The sequence below is a fragment of the Carcharodon carcharias genome, chromosome 23, assembly GCF_017639515.1.
Source record: "Carcharodon carcharias isolate sCarCar2 chromosome 23, sCarCar2.pri, whole genome shotgun sequence".
NCBI classification, from domain to species: domain Eukaryota; kingdom Metazoa; phylum Chordata; class Chondrichthyes; order Lamniformes; family Lamnidae; genus Carcharodon; species Carcharodon carcharias.
In genome coordinates this window covers 16323585-16346903 of record NC_054489.1, presented here as the reverse complement: position 1 = coordinate 16346903, position 23319 = coordinate 16323585, and the positions used below count along the sequence as shown (strand labels likewise).

The 23319-nt window shown below is 40.5% G+C and overlaps 6 protein-coding genes across 6 annotated transcripts; all 6 read left to right on the top strand.

Moving 5' to 3' along the window:
* Positions 1-1569: 1569 nt before the first annotated feature.
* LOC121269175 (heat shock protein 30C-like) lies at positions 1570-2475 on the top strand. The gene has a single exon (XM_041173698.1). The coding sequence runs from the start codon at positions 1624-1626 to the stop codon at positions 2281-2283; it is 660 nt and encodes a 219-aa protein (XP_041029632.1). The 5' UTR covers positions 1570-1623; the 3' UTR covers positions 2284-2475.
* A 2637-nt stretch (positions 2476-5112) lies between these two features.
* On the top strand, positions 5113-6131 carry LOC121269145 (heat shock protein beta-11-like). The gene has a single exon (XM_041173642.1). The coding sequence runs from the start codon at positions 5280-5282 to the stop codon at positions 5970-5972; it is 693 nt and encodes a 230-aa protein (XP_041029576.1). The 5' UTR covers positions 5113-5279; the 3' UTR covers positions 5973-6131.
* Positions 6132-8728: 2597 nt separating this feature from the next.
* Positions 8729-9792, top strand: LOC121269109 (heat shock protein beta-11-like). The gene has a single exon (XM_041173573.1). It carries the CDS (start codon positions 8941-8943, stop codon positions 9598-9600), a length of 660 nt encoding a protein of 219 aa, XP_041029507.1. The 5' UTR covers positions 8729-8940; the 3' UTR covers positions 9601-9792.
* A 2652-nt stretch (positions 9793-12444) lies between these two features.
* On the top strand, positions 12445-13416 carry LOC121269146 (heat shock protein beta-11-like). Its single transcript, XM_041173644.1, has one exon. It carries the CDS (start codon positions 12599-12601, stop codon positions 13256-13258), a length of 660 nt encoding a protein of 219 aa, XP_041029578.1. The 5' UTR covers positions 12445-12598; the 3' UTR covers positions 13259-13416.
* Positions 13417-16038: 2622 nt separating this feature from the next.
* LOC121269165 (heat shock protein beta-11-like) lies at positions 16039-17075 on the top strand. Its single transcript, XM_041173682.1, has one exon. It carries the CDS (start codon positions 16251-16253, stop codon positions 16908-16910), a length of 660 nt encoding a protein of 219 aa, XP_041029616.1. The 5' UTR covers positions 16039-16250; the 3' UTR covers positions 16911-17075.
* Positions 17076-19909: 2834 nt separating this feature from the next.
* On the top strand, positions 19910-20455 carry LOC121269258 (heat shock protein 30C-like). Its single transcript, XM_041173818.1, has one exon. It carries the CDS (start codon positions 19910-19912, stop codon positions 20453-20455), a length of 546 nt encoding a protein of 181 aa, XP_041029752.1.
* Positions 20456-23319: the final 2864 nt, after the last annotated feature.

Genomic DNA, 23319 nt, shown 5'->3' with positions numbered 1-23319 from the left:
GCTCACTGTGGAAGAGAGTTCCAATCGCTAACGTCCCTCTGAGAGATGAAATGTCTCTGCATCTCCATCATAAATGGCAGACCTCTTATTTTTAAAGTGCCTCCTAATTTTTTATGTCCCCATGAGGGGGAACATCCTCTCAGCTTCTACCCTATCAAGCCCAAAAGAATCTTACACGTTTCGATAAGGGACCTGTATCTTACTGCATCAGTATGGTGCGTAATATTTCTTGCAGTGCCAGATAGAAGTTAAATTCCTGCTTCAAATTTACTCTATGATACTGCTGGACAAACAGCTCGTGTGTTTATTTTGATGCTGGGCATTGGGAAACATCAACAATCGTATCACAGGTTGTGGAATACATGGGCAATGCCACAGCTTATTTATTAGTTAAAATGTTAAATAGGGTAAGAATGAAAATCCAGTCTTTGAACTTATACTGAACCTGGAATCCATTTGATCGTAATGCTGCCAATACACACCTGAGAATAAAGATTTATGTTGCAGTTCATAGGAGGCGCTTGTGATGGAAACTGTCATTTACCAATTTAGGAAGTTATGATGTTGGGAACTCTGCAACAACATTAATAGGGTGGGCCTTCATATTCATCAATTTAATATAAAACAATAGAAAATTAAAACATTGCTACATTTTATCAATGATGTGTTGTCAATGTTGATGTTTTCAGTGAAGAGACCAGAGGGAAGATGAGCAATTTTCATTTGTGTTGTTTTTTGTTACTGGAATGGAAGAAGTGAAAGGGTAGATTCAATGGCAACTTTCAAAATGGAAAAGGATATATATCTGCAACGAAATAATTTGCAGAGTTTTGGCAAAAGAGCAGGGGAGTCGGGAGTAAGTGGATAGCACTTTCAAAAACCTGACATAGATGTGGTGCACCGAACGGCCTCATTTTGAGCTGGAATATTCTGGACCTCTCAATAATTCATTATTAATTTTCTACATTTGCAAATCTTATATCAAAGTAAATAATGAACAACATGCTTTAGTAATAATGAAGTACACAGCAGCTCTATATGTAACTATTCTGTTTTTAAACATATATAATTAGGATTAGAACGGAAGTATTGCCTCAATCTGAACTTCACTTTTACAAAACTGATTTGAATTTTACTCGTTTTCATTGATAGATGTCGCTTCAACATCTCAGAAATCAATGAAAACAGCAAAACTCGAAAGAAAAAGACTGAATCCTCATTCTCGCATAATATCTGATCAAAGTTCATTCAGTTAAACGCATCTTATTCTCAAAAAATCTCATGTTTACACTTGCTCTGCCTTCTGTGAGGCTGTCAATCATTAACAATGCTCCTCCCATCTGTCCCTCACTGGCTGAGTACATTCCAGAAGTCTCTGCAACGGCTCCAGTGGGTGTCACTGAGCCGAGACATTCTTGTTTAAAGCAAGGCTGGGATGAGACGTCATTTATTTTCAGCTCACGTGTCATAAACCCAGCAAAGTTTAGTTCATTCTGGAAATGTCTGGGTTTCTGGGAGTAGCATATATAAGGCGGGTGTTCTGAGTGCTGCAGCAGATCAGAGACTGAAGACTGGGAGTTCACATCAGTCGGTTTGAGAGAAGTGAGAGAAGAGGCAGAGACAATGCTGAGCTGTCCGGCTTTCCGCCCTTCACGTCTGTGCCAGCAGCCTGTGTACACATTGTGGCCTGTTCCACACAGGGTCTGTGAGCCGCTTGAATGCAACACATGGAAACAGGTAGAAGAAGCGAGAAAGAGCATGAACTTCATGGAGCGAGTTCTTGAGGAGCTGACAAAAGAATTTTTGGAGGAAAAAGCAAGAAATCAGGACAACAGACCTGATGGTAATGAAGAAGGCAAAAGACTATCAGTGGACAAGGAGGGAGATGGCTTTTCTCTGTCCCTGGATGTCCAGCGATTCTCCCCAGAAGAACTGAAGGTGAAAGTACTTGGAAGAAAAGTGCTGGTGACTGGAAAACACGAGAAGAAGAGTGATGATGACAGCGGATCTTCCAGCTACAAATATGAAGAGTTCAGGAGAGAATTTCAGCTGCCAGAAGATGTCGATGCTGAAGCTCTTAACTGCTGTTTGTCACAGGACGGTCGGTTAAAGGTTCAAGCCCCACGCCTGGCACTGCCAGCTGTGAATGAACGAATTGTGCCCACCAACATCACCTCGGATACAACAGCCAGTCCCCGGATAAATCCTGACCAAGAGGCACAGAAACTGGAGAGTGGAATATATGAGAGGAAAGATGAGAAGCAAGTAAAAATGGACAATTAAATCTCATTTACAGCCATCTTTTGTAAGGTGTAAGAATTCTCTACGTGCAGAACTGATTTTCTGAGACCATGATATGAAGGCATAATGCTAAAATTAAGTGTTAAATTCTATGTGTGTACTGTACTTTTATAAACAATCATGTGGATTATTTCTATCTATGCATTTGGTACAATAAATACTTTGGAAATAATAGTGATGATTCAGCCTTATCCCCTCATAGAAAGAAACGATTATGACACAACTGAAAAGCTAGACACTTAACTCCTGTATTCTCAGTGAGGAAAAACACACATGAACTCAGTCCATGAACAATATGTCAAAGTATTGCACAGACGCAGTGCACCAACATCTCTGTATTATCCTGCAGCCTCACAATGAACAGCAACATTTTTCTTTCATTCGTTCATGGGATGTGGGTGTTGCTGGTCAGGCCAACATTTATTACTCATCCCTAGTTGCCTTTGTTCAGAGGGCATTTAAAAGCCAACCACATTGCCATGGGTTTGGAGTCACATGTAGGCCAGGTTAACACAGCAGATTGACTTCCCTAAAGGACATTAGTGAATAAGTTGGGGTTTTACAACAATGGTTTCAAGGTCACTATTAGACTTTTAATTCATAAGTTATATTGAAAGCAAATTCCACCACCTGCTGCAGTGGGATTCAAATCCAGGTCCCCAGAGAATTACATTGCTGGATTGCTAGCCCAGCAACAATACCACCACACCATCACCTCCCTCTTGCGCTCCAGTTTGTCTTCCAACACAGAGAGAACTAAGTCCAGTAATCCATATATCAAATTATTGCACAGACCCAGTGCACCAAATCTCTGTATGACCCTGCAGCCTCACAATGAGCAGCAACAATAGCTTGTCTTCCAACACAGACACCAGACTGGGCACCACTCAATTACTGGATGATGCAAACCTCTTTCATTGTGGTTACCTGTTCAGTTTAAATAACTGAGAGGAAAAGCAAAGTTACTTGCATTGTAAGCAACATATATAAACTCTCAGTGAAATAATATTACTGATCCTGTACCCCTGAATATAAAAACATAAAGAGTTGGAACAGGTGTCGGCCATTCTGCCCCTTGAGCCTCCTTCACCATTCAATCAGGTCATGACTGATCTGATTGTGGCCTAAGCTCCACTTTACAACCTGCCCCCCCATAACACTTGCCTCCATTGTCAATCAAAGGGTTTAGGCCATTCAGCCTCTCAAGCCTCCTTTGCCATCCAATTAGATCAATGTTTACCTAAGTCTGGCCAGAATTCCACCTTCCTGTCTTCCCCCCCCCATAACCATTGACTCCACAGTCAATCAAAAATCTGTCTAACAGCCTTGAATATTCTCAAAGACACAGCTCTACTGCTCACTTTTGAAGAGAGTTCCAATCGCTAACGTCCCTCTGAGAGATGAAATGTCTCTGCATCTCCATCGTAAATGGCAGACCTCTTATTTTTAAAGTGACTCCTAATTTTTTATGTCCCCATGACGGGGAACATCCTCTCAGCTTCTACCCTATCAAGCCCAAAAGAATCTTACACGTTTCGATAAGGGACCTGTATCTTACTGTATCAGTATGGTGCGTAATATTTCTTGCAGTGCCAGATAGAAGTTATATTCCTGCTTCAAATTTACTCTATGATACTGGTGGACAAACAGCTCGTGTGTTTATTTTGATGCTGGGCATTGGGAAACATCAACAATCGTATCACAGGTTGTGGAATATATGGGCAATGGCACAGCTTATTTATTAGTTATGATGTTAAATGGTGTAAAAATGTAAATCCAGTCTATGAACTTATACTGAACCTGGAATCTATTTGATCGTAATGCTGCCAATACTCACCTGAGAATAAAGATTTATGTTGCAGTTCATAGGAGACTCTTGTGAGTGATGGAAACTGTCATTTATCAATTTAGGAAGTTATGATGTTGGGAACTCTGCAACAACATTAATAGGGTGGGCCTTCATATTCATCAATTTAATATAAAACAATAGAAAATTAAAACATTGCTACATTTTATCAATAATGTGTTGTCAATGTTGATGTTTTCAGTGAAGAGACCAGAGGGAAGATGAGCAGTTTTCATCTGTGTAGTTTTTTGTTACTGGAATGGAAAAAGTGAAAGGCTAGTTTCAATGGCAACTTTCAAAATGGTAAAGGATATATATCTGCAATGAAATAATTTGCAGAGTTTTGGTGAAAGAGCAGGGGAGTCGGGAGTAAGTGGATAGCACTTTCAAAAACCTGACATAGATGTGGTGGGCCGAATGGCCTCATTTTGAGCGGAATATTCTGGACCTCTCAATAATTCATTATTAATTTTCTACATTTGCAAATCTCATATCAAAGTAAATAATGGACAATAAGCTTTAGTAATAATGAAGTACACAGTAGCTTCATAAAACCTATTCTGTTTTTAAACCTATATAATTAGGATTAGAACGGAACTATTGCCTCAATCTGAAATTCACTTTTACAAAACTGATTCGAATTTCACTCTTTTTCATTGATAGATGTCACTTCAACATCTCAGAAATCAATGAAAACAGCAAAACTCGAAAGAAAAAGAGAGCCCTCATTCTCTCATAATATCTGTTCAAAGTTCATTCAGTTAAACGCATCTTATTCTCAAAAAATCTCGTGTTTATACTTGCTCTGCCTTCTGTGAGGCTGTCAATCATTAACAATGCTCCTCCCATCTGTCCCTCACTGGCTGAGTACATTCCAGAAGTCTCTGGAACGGCTCCAGTGGGTGTCACTGAGCCGAGTCATTCTTGTTTAAAGCAAGGCTGGCATGAGACGTCATTTATTTTCAGCTCACGTGTTATAAACCCAGCAAAGTTTAGCTCATTCTGGAAATGTCTGGGTTTCTGGGAGTAGAATATATAAGGCGTGTGTTCTGAGTGCTGCAGCAGATCAGAGACTGAAGACTGGGAGTTCACATCAGTCAGTTTGAGAGAAGTGAGAGAAGAGGCAGACACAATGCTGAGCTGTCGGGCTTTCCACCCTTCACGTCTGTGCCAGCAGCCTGTGTACACATTGTGGCCTGTTCCACATGGAGTCTGTGAGCCACTTGAATGCAACATGTGGAAACAGATGGAAGAAGCGAGAAAGAGCATGAACTTCATGGAGCGAGTTCTTGAGGAGCTGGCAAAAGAATTTTGGGAGGAAAAACCAAGAAATCAGGACAACAAACCTGATGATAATGAAAATGGTAAAAGACAACCAGAGGACAAGGAGGGAGATGGCTTTTCTCTGTCCCTGGATGTCCAGCGATTCTCCCCAGAAGAACTGAATGTGAAAGTACTTGGAAGAAAAGTGCTGGTGACAGGAAAACACGAGAAGAAGAGTGATGATGGCAGCGGCTCTTCCAGCTACAAATATGAAGAGTTCCGGAGAGAATTTCAGCTGCCAGAAGATGTCGATGCTGAAGCTCTTAACTGCTGTTTGTCACAGGACGGTCGGTTAAAGGTTCAAGCCCCACGCCTGGCACTGCCAGCTGTGAATGAACGAACCGTGCCCGTCAACATCACCTCGGATACAACAACCAGTCCCCGTCTAAATCCTGGCCAAGCGGCACAGAAACTGGAGAGTGGAAAATATGAGAGGAAAGATGAGGAGGAAGTAAAAATGGACAATGAAATCTCATTTACAGACATCTTTTGTAAGGTGTAATAATTCTATACGTGCACAACTGATTTTCTGAGACCATGATATGAAGGCATAATGCTAAAATGAATTGTTAAATTCTATGTGTGTACTGTACTTTTATAAACAATCATGTGGATTATTTCTATCTATGCATTTGGTACAATAAATACTTTGGAAATAATAGTGATGATTCAGCCTTTTCCCCTCATAGAAAGAAACGATTATGACACAACTGAAAAGCTAGACACTTAACTCCTGTATTCTCATTGAGGAAAAACACACATGAACTCAGTCCATGAACAATATGTCAAAGTATTGCACAGACCGAGTGCACCAACATCTCTGTATTATCCTGCAGCCTAACAATGAGCAGCAACATTTTGTTTTATTCGTTCATGGGATGTGGGTGTTGCTGGTCAGGCCAACATTTATTACTCATCCCTAGTTGCCTTTGTTCAGAGGGCATTTAAAAGCCAACCACATTGCCATGGGTTTGGAGTCACATGTAGGCCAGGTTAACACAGCAGATTGACTTCCCTAAAGGACATTAGTGAATAAGTTGGGGTTTTACAACAATGGTTTCAAGGTCACTATTAGACTTTTAATTCATAATTTATATTGAAAGCAAATTCCACCACCTGCTTCAGTGGGATTCAAATCCAGGTCCCCAGAGAATTGCACTGTGTCTCTGGATTGCAAGTCCAGCAACAATAGCACCACACCATCTCCTCACTCTTGTGCTCCAGCTTGTCTTCCAACACAGAGAGAACTAAGTCCAGTAATCCATATATCAAACTATTGCACAGACCTAGTGCACCAAATCTCTGTATGACCCTGCAGCCTCACAATGAGCAGCAACAACAGCTTGTCTTCCAACACAGACACCAGACTGGGCACCACTCAATCACTGGATGATGCAAACCTCTTTCATTGTGGTTACCTGTTCAGTTTAAATAACTGAGAGGAAAAGCAAAGTTACTTGCTTTGTAAGCAACTTATATAAACTCTCAGTGAAATAATATTACTGATCCTGTACCCCTGAATATAAGAACATAAAGAGTTGGAACAGGTGTCGGCCATTCTGCCCCTTGAGCCTCCTTCACCATTCAATCAGGTCATGACTGATCTGATTGTGGCCTAAGCTCCACTTTACAACCTGCCCCCCATAACACTTGACTCCATTGTCAATCAAAGGGTTTAGGCCATTCAGCCTCTCAAGCCTCCTTTGCCATCCAATTAGATCAATGTTTACCTAAGTCTGGCCAGAATTCCACCTTCCTGTCTTCACCCCCCATAACCATTGACTCCACAGTCAATCAAAAATCTGTCTAACAGCCTTGAATATTCTCAAAGACACAGCTCTACTGCTCACTTTTGAAGAGAGTTCCAATCGCTAACGTCCCTCTGAGAGATGAAATGCCTCTGCATCTCCATCATAAATGGCAGACCTCTTATTTTTAAAGTGACTCCTAATTTTTTATGTCCCCATGACGGGGAACATCCTCTCAGCTTCTACCCTATCAAGCCCAAAAGAATCTTACACGTTTCGATAAGGGACCAGTATCTTACTGTATCAGTATGGTGCGTAATATTTCTTGCAGTGCCAGATAGAAGTTATATTCCTGCTTCAAATTTACTCTATGATACTGGTGGACAAACAGCTCGTGGGTTTATTTTGATGCTGGGCATTGGGAAACATCAACAATCTTATCACAGGTTGTGGAATATATGGGCAATGGCACTGCTTATTTATTAGTTAAGATGTTAAATGGTGTAAAAATGTAAATCCAGTCTATGAACTTATACTGAACCTGGAATCTATTTGATCGTAATGCTGCCAATACTCACCTGAGAATAAAGATTTATGTTGCAGTTCATAGGAGACTCTTGTGAGTGATGGAAACTGTCATTTACCAATTTAGGAAGTTATGATGTTGGGAACTCTGCAACAACATTAATAGGGTGGGCCTTCATATTCATCAATTTAATATAAAACAATAGAAAATTAAAACATTGCTACATTTTATCAATAATGTGTTGTCAATGTTGATGTTTTCAGTGAAGAGACCAGAGGGAAGATGAGCAGTTTTCATTTGTGTTGTTTTTTGTTACTGGAATGGAAAAAGTGAAAGGCTAGTTTCAATGGCAACTTTCAAAATGGTAAAGGATATATATCTGCAATGAAAGAATTTGCAGAGTTTTGGCGAAAGAGCAGGGGAGTCGGGAGTAAGTGGATAGCACTTTCAAAGACCTGACATAGATGAGGTGGGCCGAATGGCCTCATTTTGAGCAGAATATTCTGGACCTCTCAATAATTCATTATTAATTTTCTACATTTGCAAATCTTATATCAAAGTAATTAATGAACAACATGCTTTAGTAATAATGAAGTACACAGCAGCTTTATATGTAATTATTCTGTTTTTAAACCTATATAATTAAGATTCGAACGGAACTATTGCCTCAATCTGAACTTCACTTTTACAACACTGATTTGAATTTCACTCTTTGTCATTGAGAGATGTCACGTCAACATCTCAGAAATCAATGAAAACAGCAAAACTCGAAAGAAAAAGACTGAGTCCTCATTCTCTCATAATATCCGTTCAAAGTTCATTCAGTTAAACGCATCTTATTCTCAAAAAATCTCATGTTTACACTTGCTCTGCCTTCTGTGAGGCTGTCAATCATTAACAATGCTCCTCCCATCTGTCCCTCATTGGCTGAGTACATTCCAGAAGTCTCTGGAACGGCTCCAGTGGGTGTCACTGAGCCGAGTCATTCTTGATTAAAGCAAGGCTGGGATGAGACATCATTTATTTTCAGCTCCAATGTCATAAACCCAGCTAAGTTTAGTTCATTCTGGAAATGTCTGGGTTTCTGGGAGTAGAATATATAAGGCGTGTGTTCTGAGTGCTGCAGCAGATCAGAGACTGAAGACTGGGAGTTCACATCAGTCGGTTTGAGAGAAGTGAGAGAAGAGGCAGAGACAATGCTGAGCTGTCGGGCTTTCCACGCTTCACGTCTGTGCCAGCAGCCTGTGTACACAATGTGGCCTGTTCCACACAGGGTCTGTGAGCCGCTTGAATGCAACACATGGAAACAGGTGGAAGAAGCGAGAAAGAGCATGAACTTCATGGAGCGAGTTCTTGAGGAGCTGACAAAAGAATTTTTGGAGGAAAAAGCAAGAAATCAGGACAACAAACCTGATGATAATGAAGAAGGCAAAAGACTTTCAGAGGACAAGGAGGGAAATGGCTTTTCTCTGTCCCTGGATGTCCAGCGATTCTCCCCAGAAGAACTGAATGTGAAAGTACTTGGAAGAAAAGTGCTGGTGACAGGAAAACACGAGAAGAAAAGTGATGATGGCAGCGGCTCTTCCAGCTACAAATATGAAGAGTTCAGGAGAGAATTTCAGCTGCCAGAAGATGTCGATGCTGAAGCTCTTAACTGCTGTTTGTCACAGGACGGTCGGTTAAAGGTTCAAGCCCCACGCCTGGCACTGCCAGCTGTGAATGAACGAATTGTGCCCATCAACATCACCTCGGATACAACAGCCAGTCCCCGGATAAATCCTGACCAAGAGGCACAGAAACTGGAGAGTGGAAAATATGAGAGGAAAGATGAGAAGCAAGTAAAAATGGACAATTAAATCTCATTTACAGCCATCTTTTGTAAGGTGTAAGAATTCTATACGTGCACAACTGATTTTCTGAGACCATGATATGAAGGCATAATTCTAAAATGAATTGTTAAATTCTATGTGTGTACTGTACTTTTATAAACAATCATGTGGATTATTTTTATCTATGCACTTGGTACAATAAATACCTTGGAAATAATAGTGATGATTCAGCCTTTTCCTCTCATAGAAAGAAACGATTATGACACAACTGAAAAGCTAGACAATTAACTCCTGTATTCTCATTGAGGAAAAACACACATGAACTCAGTCCATGAACAATATGTCAAAGTATTGCACAGACCGAGTGCACCAACATCTCTGTATTATCCTTCAGCCTCACAATGAACAGCAACATTTTTCTTTTATTCGTTCATGGGATGTGGGTGTTGCTGGTCAGGCCAACATTTATTACTCATCCCTAGTTGCCTTTGTTCAGAGGGCATTTAAAAGCCAACCACTTGGCCATGGGTTTGGAGTCACATGTAGGCCAGGTAAACACAGCAGATTGACTTCCCTAAAGGACATTAGTGAGCAATCTGGGTTTTACAGCAATGGTTTCAAGGTCACTATTAGACTCTTAATTCCAATTTTTTATTGAAAGCAAATTCCACCACCTGCTTCAGTGGAATTCAAACCCAGGTCCCCAGAGAATTGCACCGTGTCTCTGGATTGCAAGTCCAGCAACAATAGCACCACACCATCTCCTCACTCTTGTGCTCCAGCTTGTCTTCCAACACAGAGAGAACTAAGTCCAGTAATCCATATATCAAACTATTGCACAGACCCAGTGCACCAAATCTCTGTATGACCCTGCAGCCTCACAATGAGCAGCATCAACAGCTTGTCTTCCAACACAGACACCAGACTGGGCACCACTCAATCAATGGATGATGCAAACCTCTTTCATTGTGGTTACCTGTTCAGTTTAAATAACTGAGAGGAAAAGCAAAGTTACTTGCATTGTAAGCAACTTATATAAACTCTCAGTGAAATAATATTACTGATCCTGTACCCCTGAATATAAGAACATAAAGAGTTGGAACAGGTGTCGGCCATTCTGCCCCTTGAGCCTCCTTCACCATTCAATTAGGTCATGATTGATCTGATTGTGGCCTAAGCTCCACTTTACAACCTGCCCCCCATAACACTTGACTCCATTGTCAATCAAAGGGTTTAGGCCATTCAGCCTCTCAAGCCTCCTTTGCCATCCAATTAGATCAATGTTTACCTAATTCTGGCCGGAATTCCATCTTCCTGTCTTCCCCCCCATAACCATTGACTCCATAGTCAATCAAAAATCTGTCTAACAGCCTTGAATATTCTCAAAGACACAGCTCTACTGCTCACTTTTGAAGAGAGTTCCAATCGCTAACGTCCCTCTGAGAGATGAAATGTCTCTGCATCTCCATCATAAATGGCAGACCTCTTATTTTTAAAGTGACTCCTAATTTTTTATGTCCCCATGACGGGGAACATCCTCTCAGCTTCTACCCTATCAAGCCCAAAAGAATCTTACACGTTTCGATAAGGGACCAGTATCTTACTGTATCAGTATGGTGCGTAATATTTCTTGCAGTGCCAGATAGAAGTTATATTCCTGCTTCAAATTTACTCTATGATACTGCTGGACAAACAGCTCGTGGGTTTATTTTGATGCTGGGCATTGGGAAACATCAACAATCGTATCACAGGTTGTGGAATATATGGGCAATGGCACAGCTTATTTATTAGTTAAGATGTTAAATGGTGTAAAAATGTAAATCCAGTCTATGAACTTATACTGAACCTGGAATCTATTTGATCGTAATGCTGCCAATACTCACCTGAGAATAAAGATTTATGTTGCAGTTCATAGGAGACTCTTGTGAGTGATGGAAGCTGTCATTTACCAATTTAGGAAGTTATGATGTTGGGAACTCTGCAACAACATTAATAGGGTGGGCCTTCATATTCATCAATTTAATATAAAACAATAGAAAATTAAAACATTGCTACATTTTATCAATAATGTGTTGTCAATGTTGATGTTTTCAGTGAAGAGACCAGAGGGAAGATGAGCAGTTTTCATTTGTGTTGTTTTTTGTTACTGGAATGGAAAAAGTGAAAGGCTAGTTTCAATGGCAACTTTCAAAATGGAAAAGGATATATATCTGCAATGAAATAATTTGCAGAGTTTTGGCAAAAGAGCAGGGGAGTCGGGAGTAAGTGGATAGCACTTTCAAAAACCTGACATAGATGTGGTGGGCCGAATGGCCTCATTTTGAGCGGAATATTCTGGACCTCTCAATAATTCATTATTAATTTTCTACATTTGCAAATCTTATATCAAAGTAAATAATGGACAATAAGCATTAGTAATAATGAAGTACACAGTAGCTTTATAAAACCTATTCTGTTTTTAAACCTATATAATTAGGATTAGAACGGAACTATTGCCTCAATCTGAAATTCACTTATACAAAACTGATTTGAAATTCACTCTTTTTCATTGATAGATGTCACTTCAACATCTCAGAAATCAATGAAAACAGCATAACTCGAAAGAAAAAGACTGAGTCCTCATTCTCTCATAATATCTGTTCAAAGTTCATTCAGTTAAACGCACCTTATTCTCAAAAAATCTCATGTTTATACTTGCTCTGCCTTCTGTGAGGCTGTCAATCATTAACAATGCTCCTCCCATCTGTCCCTCACTGGCTGAGTACATTCCAGAAGTCTCTGGAACGGCTCCAGTGGGTGTCACTGAGCCGAGTCATTCTTGTTAAAAGCAATGCTGGCATGAGACGTCATTTATTTTCAGCTCACGTGTTATAAACCCAGCAAAGTTTAGTTCATTCTGGAAATGTCTGGGTTTCTGGGAGTAGAATATATAAGGCGTGTGTTCTGAGTGCTGCAGCAGATCAGAGACTGAAGACTGGGAGTTCACATCAGTCGGTTTGAGAGAAGTGAGAGAAGAGGCAGAGAAATGCTGAGCTGTCAGGCTTTCCACCCTTCACGTCTGTGCCAGCAGCCTGTGTACACATTGTGGCCTGTTCCACATGGAGTCTGTGAGCCACTTGAATGCAACACGTGGAAACAGATGGAAGAAGCGAGAAAGAGCATGAACTTCATGGAGCGAGTTCTTGAGGAGCTGGCAAAAGAATTTTGGGAGGAAAAACCAAGAAATCAGGACAACAAACCTGATGATAATGAAAATGGTAAAAGACAACCAGAGGACAAGGAGGGAGATGGCTTTTCTCTGTCCCTGGATATCCAGCGATTCTCCCCAGAAGAACTGAATGTGAAAGTACTTGGAAGAAAAGTGCTGGTGACAGGAAAACACGAGAAGAAGAGTGATGATGGCAGCGGCTCTTCCAGCTACAAATATGAAGAGTTCCGGAGAGAATTTCAGCTGCCAGAAGATGTCGATGCTGAAGCTCTTAACTGCTGTTTGTCACAGGACGGTCGCTTAAAGGTTCAAGCCCCACGCCTGGCACTGCCAGCTGTGAATGAACAAACCGTGCCCGTCAACATCACCTCGGATACAACAACCAGTCCCCGGCTAAATCCTGGCCAAGCGGCACAGAAACTGGAGAGTGGAAAATATGAGAGGAAAGATGAGGAGGAAGTAAAAATGGACAATTAAATCTCATTTACAGACATCTTTTGTAAGGTGTAATAATTCTATACGTGCACAACTGATTTTCTGAGACCATGATATGAAGGCATAATGCTAAAATGAATTGTTAAATTCTATGTGTGTACTGTACTTTTATAAACAATCATGTGGATTATTTCTATCTATGCATTTGGTACAATGAATACTTTGGAAATAATAATGATTCAGCCTTTTCCCCTCATAGAAAGAAACGATTATGACACAACTGAAAAGCTAGACACTTAACTCCTGTATTCTCATTGAGGAAAAACACACATGAACTCAGTCCATGAACAATATGTCAAAGTATTGCACAGACCGAGTGCACCAACATCTCTGTACTATCCTGCAGCCTAACAATGAGCAGCAACATTTTGTTTTATTCGTTCATGGGATGTAGGTGTTGCTGGTCAGGGCAACATTTATTACTCATCCCTAGTTGCCTTTGTTCAGAGGGCATTTAAAAGCCAACCACATTGCCATGGGTTTGGAGTCACATGTAGGCCAGGTTAACACAGCAGATTGACTTCCCTAAAGGACATTAGTGAATAAGTTGGGGTTTTACAACAATGGTTTCAAGGTCACTATTAGACTTTTAATTCATAATTTATATTGAAAGCAAATTCCACCACCTGCTGCAGTGGGATTCAAATCCAGGTCCCCAGAGAATTACATTGCTGGATTGCTAGCCCAACAACAATACCACCACACCATCACCTCCCTCTTGTGCTCCAGTTTGTCTTCCAACACAGAGAGAACTAAGTCCAGTAATCCGTATATCAAACTATTGCACAGACCCAGTGCACCAAATCTCTGTGTGACCCTGCAGCCTCACAATGAGCAGCAACAACAGCTTGTCTTCCAACACAGACACCAGACTGGGCACCACTCAATTACTGGATGATGCAAACCTCTTTCATTGTGGTTACCTGTTCAGTTTAAATAACTGAGAGGAATAGCAAAGTTACTTGCATTGTAAGCAACTTATATAAACTCTCAGTGAAATAATATTACTGATCCTGTACCCCTGATTATAAGAACATAAAGAGTTGGAACAGGTGTCGGCCATTCTGCGCCTTGAGCCTCCTTCAGCATTCAATTAGGTCATGACTGATCTGATTGTGGCCTAAGCTCCACTTTACAACCAGCCCCACATAACACTTGACTCCATTGTCAATCAAAGGGTTTAGGCCATTCAGCCCCTCAAGCCTCCTTCGCCATTCAATTAGATCAATGTTTACCTAATTCTGGCCAGAATTCCACCTTCCTGTCTTCCTCCCCCCATAACCATTGACTGCACAGTCAATCAAAAATCTGCCTAACAGCCTTGAATATTCTAAAAGACCCAGCTCCACTGCTCACTGTGGAAGAGAGTTCCAATCGCTAACGTCCTCTGAGAGATGAAATATCTCTGCATCTCCATCATAAATGGATGACCTCTTATTTTTAAAGTGCCTCCTAATGTTTTATGTCCCCATGAGGGGGAAAGTCCTCCCAGCATCTACCCTGTCAAGCTCAAAAGAATCTTACACGTTTCGATAAGGGACCTGTATCTTACTGTATCAGTATGGTGCGTAATATTTCTTGCAGTGCCAGATAGAAGTTATATTCCTGCTTCAAATTTACTCTATGATACTGGTGGACAAACAGCTCGTGTGTTTATTTTGATGCTGGGCATTGGGAAACATCAACAATCGTATCACAGGTTGTGGAATATATGGGCAATGGCACAGCTTATTTATTAGTTAAGATGTTAAATGGTGTAAAAATGTAAATCCAGTCTATGAACTTATACTGAACCTGGAATCTATTTGATCGTAATGCTGCCAATACTCACCTGAGAATAAAGATTTATGTTGCAGTTCATAGGAGACTCTTGTGAGTGATGGAAGCTGTCATTTACCAATTTAGGAAGTTATGATGTTGGGAACTCTGCAACAACATTAATAGGGTGGGCCTTCATATTCATCAATTTAATATAAAACAATAGAAAATTAAAACATTGCTACATTTTATCAATAATGCGTTGTCAATGTTGATTTTTTCAGTGAAGAGACCAGAGGGAAGATGAGCAGTTTTCATTTGTGTTGCTTTTTGATACTGGAATCGAAAAAGTGAAAGGCTAGTTTCAATGGCAACTTTCAAAATGGTAAAGGATATATATCTGCAATGAAATAATTTGCAGAGTTTTGGCGAAAGAGCAGGGGAGTCGGGAGTAAGTGGATAGCACTTTCAAAGACCTGACATAGATGTGGTGGGCCGAATGGCCTCATTTTGAGCAGAATATTCTGGACCGCTCAATAATTCATTATTAATTTTCTACATTTGCAAATCTTATATCAAAGTAAATAATGGACAATAAGCATTAGTAATAATGAAGTACACAGTAGCTTTATAAAACCTATTCTGTTTTTAAACCTATATAATTAGGATTAGAATGGAACTATTGCCTCAATCTGAAATTCACTTATACAAAACTGATTTGAATTTCACTCTTTTTCATTGAGAGATGTCAGGTCAACATCTCAGAAATCAATGAAAACAGCAAAACTCGAAAGAAAAAGACTGAGTCCTCATTCTCTCATAATATCTGTTCAAATTTCATTCAGTTAAACGCATCTTATTCTCAATAAATCTCATGTTTACACTTGCTCTGCCTTCTGTGAGGCTGTCAATCATTAACAATGCTCCTCCCATCTGTCCCTCATTGGCTGAGTACATTCCAGAAGTCTCTGGAACGGCTCCAGTGGGTGTCACTGAGCCGAGTCATTCTTGATTAAAGCAAGGCTGGGATGAGACGTCATTTATTTTCAGCTCACGTGTCACAAACCCAGCAAAGTTTAGTTCATTCTGGAAATGTCTGGGTTTCTGGGAGTAGAATATATAAGGCGTGTGTTCTGAGTGCTGCAGCAGATCAGAGACTGAAGACTGGGAGTTCACATCAGTCGGTTTGAGAGAAGTGAGAGAAGAGGCAGAGTCAATGCTGAGCTGTCGGGCTTTCCACCCTTCACGTCTGTGCCAGCAGCCTGTGTACACAATGTGGCCTGTTCCACACAGGGTCTGTGAGCCGCTTGAATGCAACACATGGAAACAGGTGGAAGAAGCGAGAAAGAGCATGAACTTCATGGAGCGAGTTCTTGAGGAGCTGACAAAAGAATTTTTGGAGGAAAAAGCAAGAAATCAGGACAACAAACCTGATGATAATGAAAATGGTAAAAGACAACCAGAGGACAAAGAGGGAGATGGCTTTTCTCTGTCCCTGGATGTCCAAAGATTCTCCCCAGAAGAACTGAATGTGAAAGTACTTGGAAGAAAAGTGCTGGTGACAGGAAAACACGAGAAGAAGAGTGATGATAGCAGCGGCTCTTCCAGCTACAAATATGAAGAGTTCCGGAGAGAATTTCAGCTGCCAGAAGATGTCGATGCTGAAGCTCTTAACTGCTGTTTGTCACAGGACGGTCGGTTAAAGGTTCAAGCCCCACGCCTGGCACTGCCAGCTGTGAATGAACAAACTGTGCCCGTCAACATCACCTCGGATACAACAACCAGTCCCCGGCTAAATCCTGGCCAAGCGGCACAGAAACTGGAGAGTGGAAAATATGAGAGGAAAGATGAGGAGGAAGTAAAAATGGACAATTAAATCTCATTTCCAGACATCTTTTGTAAGGTGTAATAATTCTATACGTGCACAACTGATTTTCTGAGACCATGATATGAAGGCATAATTCTAAAATGAATTGTTAAATTCTATGTGTGTACTGTACTTTTATAAACAATCATGTGGATTATTTCTATCTATGCATTTGGTACAATGAAATACTTTGCAAATAATAGATGATTCAGCCTTTTCCCCTCATAGAAAGAAACGATTATGACACAACTGAAAAGCTAGACACTTAACTCCTGTATTCTCAGTGAGGAAAAACACACATGAACTCAGTCCATGAACAATATGTCAAAGTATTGCACAGACCGAGTGCACCAACATCTCTGTACTATCCTGCAGCCTCACAATGAGCAGCAACATTTTTCTTTCATTCGTTCATGGGATGTGGGTGTTGCTGGTCAGGCCAACATTTATTACTCATCCCTAGTTGCCTTTGTTCAGAGGGCATTTAAAAGTCAACCACATTGCCATGGGTTTGGAGTCACATGTAGGCCAGGTTAACACAGCAGATTGACTTCCCTAAAGGACATTAGTGAATAAGTTGGGGTTTTACAACAATGGTTTCAAGGTCACTATTAGACTTTTAATTCATAATTTATATTGAAAGCAAATTCCACCACCTGCTGCAGTGGGATTCAAATCCAGGTCCCCAGAGAATTACATTGCTGGATTGCTAGCCCAGCAACAATAGCACCACACCATCACCACCCTCTTGTGCTCCAGCTTGTCTTCCAACACAGAGAGAACTAAGTCCAGTAATCCGTATATCAAACTATTGCACAGACCCAGTGCACCAAATCTCTGTGTGACCCTGCAGCCTCACAATGAGCAGCAACAACAGCTTGTCTTCCAACACAGACACCAGACTGGGCACCACTCAATTACTGGATGATGCAAACCTCTTTCATTGTGGTTACCTGTTCAGTTTAAATAACTGAGAGGAATAGCAAAGTTACTTGCATTGTAAGCAACTTATATAAACTCTCAGTGAAATAATATTACTGATCCTGTACCCCTGATTATAAGAACATAAAGAGTTGGAACAGGTGTCGGCCATTCTGCCCCTTGAGCCTCCTTCAGCATTCAGTCAGGTCATGACTGATCTGATTGTGGCCTAAGCTCCACTTTACAACCAGCCCCACATAACACTTGACTCAATTGTCAATCAAAGGGTTTAGGCCATTCAGCCCCTCAAGCCTCCTTCGCCATTCAATTAGATCAATGTTTACCTAATTCTGGCCAGAATTCCACCTTCCACTCTTCACCACCCCCCTTAACCATTGACTGCACAGTCAATCAAAAATCTGCCTAACAGCCTTGAATATTCTAAAAGACCCAGCTCCACTGCTCACTGTGGAAGAGAGTTCCAATCGCTAACGTCCTCTGAGAGATGAAATATCTCTGCATCTCCATCATAAATGGCAGACCTCTTATTTTTAAAGTGCCTCCTAATGTTTTATGTCCCCATGAGGGGGAAAGTCCTCCCAGCATCTACCCTGTCAAGCTCAAAAGAATCTTACACGTTTCGATAAGGGACCTGTATCTTACTGTATCAGTATGGTGCGTAATATTTCTTGCAGTGCCAGATAGAAGTTATATTCCTGCTTCAAATTTACTCTATGATACTGGTGGACAAACAGCTCGTGTGTTTATTTTGATGCTGGGCATTGGGAAACATCAACAATCGTATCACAGGTTGTGGAATATATGGGCAATGGCACAGCTTATTTATTAGTTAAGATGTTAAATGGTGTAAAAATGTAAATCCAGTCTATGAACTTATACTGAACCTGGAATCTATTTGATCGTAATGCTGCCAATACTCACCTGAGAATAAAGATTTATGTTGCAGTTCATAGATGACTCTTGTGAGTGATGGAAGCTGTCATTTACCAATTTAGGAAGTTATGATGTTGGGAACTCTGCAACAACGTTAATAGGGTGGGCCTTCATATTCATCAATTTAATATAAAACAATAGAAAATTAAAACATTGCTACATTTTATCAATAATGTGTTGTCAATGTTGATGTTTTCAGTGAAGAGACCAGAGGGAAGATGAGCAGTTTTCATTTGTGTTGTTTTTTGTTACTGGAATGGAAAAAGTGAAAGGCTAGTTTCAATGGCAACTTTCAAAATGGAAAAGGATAGATATCTGCAATGAAATAATTTGCAGAGTTTTGGCGAAAGAGCAGGGGAGTCGGGAGTAAGTGGATAGCACTTTCAAAGACCTGACATAGATGTGGTGGGCCGAATGGCCTCATTTTGAGCAGAATATTCTGGACCTCTCAATAATTCATTATTAATTTTCTACATTTGCAAATCTTATATCAAAGTAAATAATGGACAATAAGCTTTAGTAATAATGAAGTACACAGTAGCTTTATAAAACCTATTCTGTTTTTAAACCTATATTATTAGGACTAGAACGGAACTATTGCCTCAATCTGAAGTTCACTTATACAAAACTGATTTGAATTTCACTCTTTTTCATTGATAGATGTCACTTCAACATCTCAGAAATCAATGAAAACAGCAAAACTCGAAAGAAAAAGACTGAGTCCTCATTCTCTCATAATATCTGTTCAAAGTTCATTCAGTTAAACGCATCTTATTCTCAAAAAATCTCATGTTTATACTTGCTCTGACTTCTGTGAGGCTGTCAATCATTAACAATGCTCCTCCCATCTGTCCCTCACTGGCTGAGTACATTCCAGAAGTCTCTGGAACGGCTCCAGTGGGTGTCACTGAGCCGAGTCATTCTTGATTAAAGCAAGGCTGGCATGAGACGTCATTTATTTTCAGCTCACGTGTTATAAACCCAGCAAAGTTTAGTTCATTTTGGAAATGTCTGGGTTTCTGGGAGTAGAATATATATAGGGCGTGTGTTCTGAGTGCTGCAGCAGATCAGTGACTGAAGACTGGGAGTTCACATCAGTCGGTTTGAGAGAAGTGAGAGAAGAGGCAGAGACAATGCTGAGCTGTCAGGCTTTCCACCCTTCATGTCTGTGCCAGGAGCCTGTGTACACATTCTGTCCTGTTCCACATGGAGTCTGTGAGCCACTTGAATGCAACACGTGGAAACAGGTGGAAGAAGCGAGAAAGAGCATGAACTTCATGGAGCGAGTTCTTGAGGAGCTGACAAAAGAATTTTTGGAGGAAAAAGCAAGAAATCAGGACAACAAACCTGATGATAATGAAGAAGGCAAAAGACTATCAGAGGACAAGGAGGGAGATGGCTTTTCTCTGTCCCTGGATGTCCAGCGATTCTCCCCAGAAGAACTGAATGTGAAAGTACTTGGAAGAAAAGTGCTGGTGACAGGAAAACACGAGAAGAAGAGTGATGATAGCAGCGGCTCTTCCAGCTACAAATATGAAGAGTTCCGGAGAGAATTTCAGCTGTCAGAAGATGTCGATGCTGAAGCTCTTAACTGCTGTTTGTCACAGGACGGTCGCTTAAAGGTTCAAGCCCCACGCCTGGCACTGCCAGCTGTGAATGAGCGAACCTGTGCCCGTTAACATCACCTCGGATACAACAACCAGTCCCCCGCTAAATCCTGACCAAGCGGCACAGAAACTGGAGAGTGGAAAATATGAGAGGAAAGATGAGGAGGAAGTAAAAATGGACAATGAAATCTCATTTACAGACATCTTTTGTAAGGTGTAATAAGTCTATACGTGCACAACTGATTTTCTGAGACCATGATATGAAGGCATAATGCTAAAATGAATTGTTAAATTCTATGTGTGTACTGTACCTTTATAAACAATCATGTGGATTATTTCTATCTATGCATTTGGTACAATAAATACTTTGGAAATAATAGTGATGATTCAGCCTTTTCCTCTCATAGAAAGAAACGATTATGACACAACTGAAAAGCTAGACACTTAACTCCTGTATTCTCATTGAGGAAAAACACACATGAACTCAGTCCATGAACAATATGTCAAAGTATTGCACAGACCGAGTGCACCAACATGTCTGTATTATCCTGCAGCCTAACAATGAGCAGCAACATTTTGTTTTATTCGTTCATGGGATGTGGGTGTTGCTGGTCAGGCCAACATTTATTACTCATCCCTAGTTGCCTTTGTTCAGAGGGCATTTAAAAGCCAACCACATTGCCATGGGTTTGGAGTCACATGTAGGCCAGGTAAACACAGCAGATTGACTTCCCTAAAGGACATTAGTGAGCAATCTGGGTTTTACAGCAATGGTTTCAAGGTCACTATTAGACTCTTAATTCCAAATTTTTATTGAAAGCAAATTCCACCACCTGCTGCAGTGGGATTCAAACCCAGGCCCCCAGAGAATTGCACTGTGTCTCTGGATTGCAAGTCCAGCAACAATAGCACCACACCATCTCCTCACTCTTGTGCTCCAGCTTGTCTTCCAGCACAGAGAGAACTAAGTCCAGTAATCCATATATCAAATTATTGCACAGACCCAGTGCACCAAATCTCTGTATGACCCTGCAGCCTCACAATGAGCAGCAACAACAGCTTATCTTCCAACACAGACACCAGACTGGGCACCACTCAATTACTGGATGATGCAAACCTCTTTCATTGCAGGTACCTGTTTAATTTAAATAACTGAGAGGAAAAGCAAAGTTACTTGCATTGTAAGCAACTTATATAAACTCTCAGTGAAATAATATTACTGATCCTGTACCCCTGATTATAAGAACATAAAGAGTTGGAACAGGTGTCGGCCATTCTGCCCCTTGAGCCTCCTTCAGCATTCAATCAGGTCATGACTGATCTGATTGTGGCCTAAGCTCCACTTTACAACCAGCCCCCCATAACACTTGACTCCATTGTCAATCAATGGGTTTAGGCCATTCAGCCCCTCAAGCCTCCTTCGCCATCCAATTAGATCAATGTTTACCTAAGTCTGGCCAGAATTCCACCTTCCTGTCTTCCCCCCCCATAACCATTGACTCCACAGTCAATCAAAAATCTGTCAAACAGCCTTGAATATTCTCAAAGACACAGCTCTACTGCTCACTTTTGAAGAGAGTTCCAATCGCTAACGTCCCTCTGAGAGATGAAATGTCTCTGCATCTCCATCATAAATGGCAGACCTCTTATTTTTAAAGTGACTCCTAATTTTTTATGTTCCCATGACGGGGAACATCCTCTCAGCTTCTACCCTATCAAGCCCAAAAGAATCTTACACGTTTCGTTAAGGATCCTGTATCTTACTGTATCAGTATGGTGCGTAATATTTCTTGCAGTGCCAGATAGAAGTTATATTCCTGCTTCAAATTTACTCTATTATACTGGTGGACAAACAGCTCGTGTGTTTATTTTGATGCTGGGCATTGGGAAACATCAACAATCGTATCACAGGTTGTGGAATATATGGGCAATGGCACAGCTTATTTATTAGTTAAGATGTTAAATGGTGTAAAAATGTAAATCCAGTCTATGAACTTATACTGAACCTGGAATCTTTTTGATCGTAATGCTGCCAATACTCACCTGAGAATAAAGATTTATGTTGCAGTTCATAGGAGACTCTTGTGAGTGATGGAAACTGTCATTTACCAATTTAGGAAGTTATGATGTTGGGAACTCTGCAACAACATTAATAGGGTGGGCCTTCATATTCATCAATTTAATATAAAACAATAGAAAATTAAAACATTGCTACATTTTATCAATAATGTGTTGTCAATGTTGATGTTTTCAGTGAAGAGACCAGAGGGAAGATGAGCAGTTTTCATTTGTGTTGTTTTTTGTTACTGGAATGGAAAAATTGAAAGGCTAGTTTCAATGGCAACTTTCAAAATGGAAAAGGATATATATCTGCAACGAAATAGTTTGCAGAGTTTGGGCAAAAGAGCAGGAGAGTCGGGAGTAAGTGGATAGCACTTTCAAAGACCTGACTTTGATGTGGTAGGCCGAATGGCCTCATTTTGAGCTGAGAGATTCTGGACCTGTCAATAATTCATTATCAATTTTCAACGTTTGCAAATCTTATATCAAAGTAAATAATGGACAACATGCTTTAGTAATAATGAAGTACACAGCAGCTCTATATGTAACTATTCTGTATTTAAACCTATATAATTAGGATTAGAACAGAACTATTGCCTCAATCTGAACTTCACTTATACAAAACTGATTTGAATTTCACTCTGTTTCATTGATAGATGTCACTTCAACATCTCAGAAATCAATGAAAACAGCAAAACTCGAAAGAAAAAGACCGAATCCTCATTCTCTCATAATATCTGTTCAAAGTTCATTCAGTTAAACGCATCTTATTCTCAAAAAATCTCTTGCTCTGCCTTCTGTGAGGCTGTCAATCATTAACAATGATCCTCCCATCTGTTCCTCACTGGATGAGTACGTTCCAGAAGTCTATGGAA

Bases quoted from the DNA above. Each gene is read 5' to 3' on its own strand.
- LOC121269145 (XM_041173642.1), top strand. From the start codon at position 5,280: ATGCTGAGCTGTCGGGCTTTCCACCCTTCACGTCTGTGCCAGCAGCCT.
- LOC121269165 (XM_041173682.1), top strand. From the start codon at position 16,251: ATGCTGAGCTGTCGGGCTTTCCACCCTTCACGTCTGTGCCAGCAGCCT.
- LOC121269175 (XM_041173698.1), top strand. From the start codon at position 1,624: ATGCTGAGCTGTCCGGCTTTCCGCCCTTCACGTCTGTGCCAGCAGCCT.
- LOC121269109 (XM_041173573.1), top strand. From the start codon at position 8,941: ATGCTGAGCTGTCGGGCTTTCCACGCTTCACGTCTGTGCCAGCAGCCT.
- LOC121269146 (XM_041173644.1), top strand. From the start codon at position 12,599: ATGCTGAGCTGTCAGGCTTTCCACCCTTCACGTCTGTGCCAGCAGCCT.
- LOC121269258 (XM_041173818.1), top strand. From the start codon at position 19,910: ATGCTGAGCTGTCAGGCTTTCCACCCTTCATGTCTGTGCCAGGAGCCT.